This window comes from Gossypium hirsutum, chromosome A04, assembly GCF_007990345.1.
Source record: "Gossypium hirsutum isolate 1008001.06 chromosome A04, Gossypium_hirsutum_v2.1, whole genome shotgun sequence".
Classification (NCBI taxonomy): Eukaryota; Viridiplantae; Streptophyta; class Magnoliopsida; order Malvales; family Malvaceae; genus Gossypium; species Gossypium hirsutum.
The window spans coordinates 31989613-31997972 of NC_053427.1; the positions used below are offsets into that span (position 1 = coordinate 31989613).

The 8360-nt window shown below is 42.2% G+C and overlaps 1 protein-coding gene across 1 annotated transcript; it reads right to left on the reverse strand.

Moving 5' to 3' along the window:
• Nucleotides 1-370: 370 nt before the first annotated feature.
• Nucleotides 371-3706, reverse strand: LOC121228059 (uncharacterized). The gene is made up of 5 exons (XM_041111189.1): nucleotides 3640-3706; nucleotides 2435-2503; nucleotides 1761-1873; nucleotides 1118-1242; nucleotides 371-551 (listed from the first exon to the last, which is right to left on the reverse strand). The coding sequence occupies exons 1-5, from the start codon at nucleotides 3704-3706 to the stop codon at nucleotides 371-373; spliced, it is 555 nt and encodes a 184-aa protein (XP_040967123.1).
• Nucleotides 3707-8360: the final 4654 nt, after the last annotated feature.

Below are 8360 nucleotides of genomic sequence, written 5' to 3' on the forward strand. Positions count from 1 at the left end.
CCCTAAACATCACACGCCACTCCCTAAGCACCTATGTGGTGTCACATGCCACTTTACCATAGATCTTCTTGTGGCTTATTCCACTACCTTGATTTTAAAAGCCCATAACGCCAGAACCCTCTCTCTCTAAAATTGAAAATTTTGAAATTGCCTCAGGTTAGATTTACTCTTGGGCCTTCTAAAGGCCCACTAACATACCCAGACCTACATTATATAGTCAACACACATAAATTCTAAAATTCATCAAAAATCACAGAAATCCCGAAAATTGGGGCGTTAGAACTCTACCCTCCTTAAAGAAATTTCGTCCTCGAAATTTACCTGATTCAAACAGATAAGGGTATTATTGTCGCATCGCCTCTTCTGTCTCTCAAGTAGCTTCCTCTCTGCCATGATTATGCCAGAGTACCTTTACCAAAGGAACTGCCTCCCTTCTTAGAACCTTAACATCCCGATCCAATATCTGCATAGGCTCTTCCTCGAAAGTCAAATTAGGCTGCACTTCAATCTCTGCAACCGACACGACATGAGTAGGGTCAGAACGATATCGCCTTAACATGGAGATGTGAAAACATAGTGAATCCTATCTAACTCCGGAGGTAATTCCAATTGGTAAGCCACTGGACCTACTCGCTTAAGAACCCGATACGGCCCGATAAACCGTGGACTCAACTTGCCCTTCTTACCAAACCTTAATATCTTCTTCCAAGGAGAAACCTTCAAGAATACCATATCACCTACTGAGTACTCAATCTCCTTACGCTTCAAATCTGCATACGACTTTTTCTTATCAGATGCTTTTTTTAACAGATCTCTAATTATTCTGACCTTATCTTCAGTATTCACTACCAACTCAGGTCCAAGAACCTGCCGTTCTCTCAACTCAGTCCAACAACTAGGTGTACGACACCTACGTCCATATAGCTCTTCATATGGTGCCATTCGGATACTTGTCTGATAACTGATGTTATACGCAAACTTTGCCAACGTCAAGTAATCATCCCAACTACCTCGGAAGTTAATAACGCATCCCCTCAACATGTCTTCCAAAATTTGAATAACCCTTTCCAACTGGCCATCAGTCTGAGGATGAAAAGCCGTGCTAAAGTTCAATCACGTTCCCAATGCCTCATGCAACTTTTGCCAGAACTGAGATGTGAACCTAGGATCCCGGTCAGAAATAATTGAGACTGGGACTCCATGAAGTCGAATAATCTCTACCACATACAACTTAGCTAACTTCTGGAGTGAATAATCAGTGCAGACAGGTATGAAATGAGCAAATTTGGTCAACCTATCCACAATCACCCAAACCGAGTCCTTCTTCGTCGGTGTCAAGGGTAGGCCATTCACAAAGTCCATGGTTACCCTCTCCCACTTCCAAAGTGGTATCTTCACTGGCTGTAAAAGTCTAAAAGGCAATTGATGCTCAGGTTTCACTTGCTAACACTCAGACATTTCCCCACAAACTCTGTTACTTCTCGATTAAGCCCAAGCCACCAATACAATTCTCTCAAGTCGCAATACAACTTATTCCCTCCTGGATGCATAGCAAAAAGTCCTCCATGAGCTTCTTTCAGTATTGACTGCTTTAAGTCAGAGTTCTTCGGAATGCAAACTCTTCCTCGAAAATGCAGAACTCCTTCGCTATTCAACCCAAACTCAGAAGTTTCCCCTTTCTTAATTTGTTGGAATCGAGAAACTAAAGACTCATCCTTCAACTATTTTTCTCTAATCTGATCCATCCAGGTTGGCCTTACTTGTAACTCAGCCAACAAACTACGATCACCATATAGACTCAGACGAGCAAACATTGCTCTTAGATCAGATACAACTCTACGGCTTAGGGCATCGACTACCACATTAGCCTTGCCTGGGTGATACTCAATTGAATAGTCATAATCCTTCAGCAACTCTATCCACCTTCGTTGCCTAAGGTTTAGCTCCTTCTGAATCAGCAAGTACTTAAGACTCTTATGGTCTGTGTATATGACACACCTTTCTCCGTACAAGTAGTGTCTCCAAATTTTAAGTGCAAAGATTACTGCTGCCAGTTCTAATTCGTGAGTATGATAGTTTACTTCGTGAGGCTTAAGCTGTCACAATACATAAGCAACCGCCTTACCCTCTTGCATCAACACACAGCCCAAACCCACATGATATGCGTCACTGTACACGGTAAAATCCTTCCCAGACTCCGGCTGAATTAATACAGGTGCCTCGGTCAGAACTTTCTTCAATTTCTCAAAAGCTTCCTGCTTTTTCTCGGTCCAAACAAACGGTGCTCCTTTCCTTATAAGCTTTGTCAATAGTGCTGCCAACACAGAAAAACCTTCCACAATTGCTTCAATCTTTCGAGGGTCTACCTTGATCCCCCCAGCAGAGACAACATGACCTAAGAAGGTTACCTCCCTCAACCAGAATTCACACTTACTGAATTTCGCATAAAGTTTCTTCTCCCTCAACACTTGCAGCACAATGCGGAGATGCTCAACATGCTTCTCTTCAGTTTCAGAATATACCAGAATATCGTCAATAAAAACGACTATGAATCGATCCAAAAATGGTTGGAATACATGATTCATCAGATCTACGAATGCTGTAGGAGCGTTCGTCAGTCCAAATGGCATAACCAGAAACTCGTAATGACCATACCGAGTCCTGAATGCCATCTTATGAATATCTAGCTCCTTGACCCTTAACTGATGATGTCCAGATCGAATATCGATCTTGGAGAATACCGAAGCTCCTCTAAGTCAGTCAAACAGATCGTTGATTCTTGGCAGAGGGTACTTATTCTTAATCATCAGTTTGTTCAACTGCCGATAATCGATGCACATCCGCATCGTCCCATCATTCTTTTTCACAAACAACACTGGTGCTCCCCACGGAGACACACTCGGCCTAATAAAGCCTCTATCCAACAACTCTTGAATATGTGCTTTCAGCTCCACTAACTCCTTCGGTGCCATCCTGTATGGTGCGATGGACACTGGTGCCATTCCAGGCAACAAGCTAATTCCAAACTCGACTTCTCGGTTCGGAGGCAATCCTGGGAGCTCCTCTGGAAAAACATCTTGGAATTTCTTAACGGTTCTGACCTTATCCACCGTCAAACCCTCAGTCTCCGACTGACTTACAAATGCCAAATAAGCCTCACAACCCCTATGAATCCACTTTTTGGCTCTCAATGCCGACACCACATTGGACAAATAATCCCTTCGCTCACCTATCACCATAACCTCCTCACCCTCAGCGGTCTTTAACACCATTCGCTTAGCAGCACAATCTAGAGTTGCCCTATGCTTAACAAGCCAGTCCATTCCCAGAATGAGGTCAAATTCTCCGAACGGTAACTCCATCAAGTCTCCAGAGAAAATCTTACTTTGAGTTTCGAAAGGCACGTCTCTATACAGTTTGTCTACCCTAACCGAGTGGCCCAAAGGACTTAGTACTAATACCCCACTCACAGTCTCCTCAGAGTGCACACCCAATGACCCAGATATGGTACATGCAACATACGAATAAGTAGATCCAATATCTATCAAAGCAATGTAGGGTATGCTAGAAATCAAGAATGTACCAGTTATGACGTCGGGTGCATCACCCTCCTCTCCACAACGAGTTGCATACACCAACGCTGGCTGATGAGCCTCAGCATTTCTGGCACCCCTGCCAGGTGCTCCTCGACCCCGACCATTTCCATTACCGCTGCTACCTTGTCCACGTCCTCTCAGTGGTTGTGGTCCACCTCTCACTGGTTGAGCAACCCTCTGTTCTGCAACTTGAACCTGATCTGTTTTCTGAAGACAGTCCTTGAGTTTATGCTCCATAGATCCGCATTGGAAACAAGCACCAGAACATCTCCTACACTTGCCCAAATGTACCTTACCACATTCCCCACAAAATTGCGGTCTAACAACATTCAATGGAACTGCTCAAACTGGCTCTTCCACTCTTGCTCTTTTAACATTCCTATTTGCACCACCCAAAGGTCCTGAATCCCTCCGAAAATGGTTCCAATCCTTCTCACGATTCTGTCTTTCAATACACTTCACCTCGTCAGCTATCTTAGCTTTCTCCACCAAAGTAGCAAAGTCACGCTCTCTCTGCGGAGCAATCAGCACCCTAAGTTCATCTCTAAGACCATCCTCGAAGCGCACACTACGTTCATACTCTGTAGCGACTATCCCAACAGCATACCGGCTCAGTGTCAGAAACTCAGCCTTGTACTCAGCAATTGTCTTACCCCCTTAAAACAGGTTCAGAAATTCTTTCCTCCGGGCATCCACATAGCTCGCCCCAACATATTTTCCTTTGAAGGCTGTCTTAAACAGCTCCCAAGTCACCCTGTCAGCTGGGGTCCTATCTCTCACAGTGAGCCACCACTGATAAGCTTCATCTCGTAGCAATGATATGGCTCCCTTCAGCTTCTGCTCTACGGAATAGTCCAAATCATCCATAATCCATTCTGTGGGCTCTAACCAATATTCAGCCACATTCGGGGCTACACCAGATACGCCCCTAAAGATCTCCGCTCCATTAGCCCAGAGTCACTCAGAAATAGATACTCGAATTTCGTTACCCGTACTTGCCCCGACAACCCTTTCTAGAACACGAAGTATTTCCTAAGATAGAGCGTCATCCCCGGCACCTCGATCATGAGACTCCACTTCTATTGTCGATGGTATCAGTGCATCTGTCGCCGGTATATGTCTTGAAGACGAAGATCCAGCCCGTGCACTACCTCGGCCACTCCGCGGCCTCTTTCACAAGCTGCTCTCATACTCATATCGTATTATCTGATTACGAATTTTGTGCATCAGTTAAATATTTTAGTTTTTATTACAAATGTTTTATGAACAAAAAGTAATTCAGAGTTTATTCTCCGCGAAATCATAGCCTAGCTACAGTCTCAGTCTACTTATCAAAATTCCTACAGTTTCAGTATCACCCTACTAGAGTATCGTAATAGGGTTTCAGTACAGGCATATAGCTGATAATTCAGAAACATTTAGAAAAATTCAGAATGATAGTTACAAACTTGGGCCGGAGATTCGGTGTGCCACCTTCTCAGAATCCAAATTTTAAAGAACCGGATTTACAATCTTTGAAATCATTTATTGTAGAAAAAAAATTTTAAAAAAAATGAGTTCCCAAAGTGATTTTTGAAGATCCTTGTTTTATTTTTAAAATTTCCAAAAACCTTTTTTTACACCCATTCCACAGCTGAGTTGTTGCAACCGGGCTCTGATACCACTAAATGTAATACCCCAAACCCGACCCAAATGTTACGGCCAAGTCTGACGTGTCACATTGACTTACGATTGATTGTATTCTTTGTTTATGGTAATCAAGGTGATTTTGTATAACAATGGTTAATTGTTGACTAAGAAACAAAACACTGATTAATTAAGTCTTTAGGTTATCCATTTGTTACGGTCGTTGTGTTTTGAAATCGTTTATTAACTTTTGAACATAAACCCACACTGCCTAAGTCTAACAGTTTAAATCGAGTATAAATAAAACAATTGATAAAACCATAAAACTTACGAGCGGCCTTATTACAACTTAAAACACATGAAGAAAACCAAATTTGCAGAACATGTGGCCACTCCGAATCCCTCACAACTCTAAGCCCACTATGGTTGGGGAATTCTTGCATGGATGAAATTAAGGGGTGAGTTTGGAAAACTCAGTGTGTAAAACCACCCAACCATAGTCCAAATCATATCAAACCACAGAAACAGAATAAGTTGGGCCTTAGCCCTATACAGAATTCAGAATGAAGCCTATAGGCCCATAACAGATACAGAATAGATATATCATCTATGCAGAAACCCAACCCATATCCATTCGTATACACCCCTGTACCAGCCTTACAGCATGTTGGGAGACAACTCGACCCACCCATCCGCTACACACTACAGAATTTGCAACATGGCTGCCAGAACAGATATTGTGACAGAGTCACCAGATATAGATATTGTGGCAGAGCCACCAGAACAGATATTTGTGGCATAGCCACCAGAAACAGATATTTGTGGCATAGCCACCAGAACGCTTCCTCCATCAATATAACCCATATCCCATGCAACAGATATACATGACATGGCATACAACATACAGAATCAGAATAGCATGCATTTCAGTCAAAATTAGCCCTAGGGATATAATGGTCACTTTGCACCTAGGGGTATAATGGTAATTTTCATACTTAGGGGTATTTTAGTAAATTTACTATTTTTGGGTTTTCATTCATATTGTGGCAGAGCCACCAGAACAGATATTTGTGGCATAGCCACCAGAAACAGATATTTGTGGCATAGCCACCAGAACGCTTCCTCCATCAATATAACCCATATCCCATGCAACAGATATACATGACATGGCATACAACATACAGAATCAGAATAGCATGCATTTCAGTCAAAATTAGCCCTAGGGATATAACGGTCACTTTACACCTAGGGGTATAATGGTAATTTTCATACTTAGGGGTATTTTAGTAAATTTACTATTTTTGGGTTTTCATTCATATTACAGCCATTAACGTATTAACAGAAACACTTACCGATCATTTTTACCAAATTGGGCCCGTTGGCCCATTAACCCGATTTCGGCCCGTTAAGCCCAAATTTACCGAAGTGCACGAAACTGCGTACTCTGCAATCTTACCACTTGAGATTACTAGGGTTAACAAACAACTATCTCATGAGCGCTCGCACACTCGCAAGTTCACAAAATGCCAGCTCTTCGGTATTTCAGCTTTTCGGCTTTTGCCGATCTAGTCTATAAGTGGGTGTCGTTTACACACCTGATCTGTAACGATACGTTGGCGAGATCTACACACGAGTTGCCTACAATCGAGTTGCTAATAAGTCAAACTACATATCAAAACAAATATGTACTAATCTCCTTACCATATTCGGCCAACATTGCCTTAGTCCCTAAAGTTCTTACCTTTCTGCCGAAATATGGACCAGATCTAGATATCCAACCGTGTTAGCCTTCAAAGCCCTTTGCTATACGTCCCCTTGTCCACGCTAGTGCACACAAAACCAAAAAAAGAGGCCAATATGCCCTTAGTCCAAACATTAGTCACCCTTAAGGGGTTTCTGCTTTTCCTTAAAGCATAAGTAACTAACGAAAGTTGTTCGAATACTTACCACTCGTTGTTCTGCCCAAAAGAGTGTTCCTATCTATGATATTAATCCCGATCTACCGTAGTTACGAGAAGAAATAGGTTCAAGTAGCCAAAGATTCGGCTTCCTATACCACAGGTATGAAGGTTTTGACTTTTGAAAGCAAAAGGGAAAGAGGTTCGGCTATAGTAAGATTCGACCTCCTAAACATGAGGGGAATAAATGAAGAGAAGAAGAGAAGGAAAGGGATGGTAGATTCGACCAATTAAGTAAAAATGGAGAAAAGAAAACGACAGAAGAGAAAAAGAGAGGAGAGTATAGGTTTCGGCTATGGGGAAAAGAAAAGATGAAAGAAAAAAAGGTGAGAAGGGAAAGTTGTAACACCCCAAACCTGGCCCAGACGTTATGGCCAGATCTGATGTGTCACATGGACTTACGACTTAGTGTGCATTCGTTGGTTTAAGTGATTGGGGTGGTCTTTGTAAAAACAGCGGTTGAATGAAAAACCGGTTTATCAATCTTTAAACAATCCATTTGTTGTGCTTGTTGTGTCTTGGAAATTGTTTATTAATTTTGAAAACCCGCGCAGCCTAACACTTGCAGTTTCGACATAGTATAAATATAATCAGAAAATAAAACCACAGCGGAAAAAAAATTTAAATAGCAGCCTTATTACAACTTAAAACCCAAAATTAAATTAGAATATAAAATAATAAAAATAAACTAACTTAGAAAAACCAACTTTGCAGATGATGTGGCCACTCCGAATCCCTCATAGCTCTAAGCCCACTATGGTTGGGGATTTCCTGCAGAGATGAAAATAAAGGGTGAGTTCGATAAACTTAGTGTGTAACATAACCCAAACATAGCCCAAAATAGATCAAACCTCAGAGTCAAACTTATTTGGGCCTTGGCCCAGTATAGAAATCAGAATGAAACCCATAGGCCCTTAGCAGATACAGAACAAATATATCATGAATGCAGAAATCCCAACCCAGAGTCATCCATAACACCCCCGTACCAGCCTTACACCATGTGGGGAGACTACTCGACCCACCCAACCGCTACACTACATAGAAATTGCAGCGAGGCTGCCAGATATTGTGACGAAGTCACCAGATACAGATATTCTGGCTAGGCCACCAGAACAGATATATATATGTGGCGAAGCCACCAGATTGCAGCGAGGCTGCCAGCTATTGTGACGAAGTCACC

Coding starts and splice junctions, on each gene's coding strand:
- LOC121228059 (XM_041111189.1), bottom strand. CDS start 3,706: ATGGAAATGGTCGGGGTCGAGGAGCACCTGGCAGGGGTGCCAGAAATG. Junction 1,874..2,434: donor GAAACTTTATGCGAAATTCA/GTAAGTGTGAAT, acceptor AGTATCACCCAG/GCAAGGCTAATGTGGTAGTC. Junction 1,243..1,760: donor GTTTGTTGGCTGAGTTACAA/GTAAGGCCAACC, acceptor TATTCACTCCAG/AAGTTAGCTAAGTTGTATGT.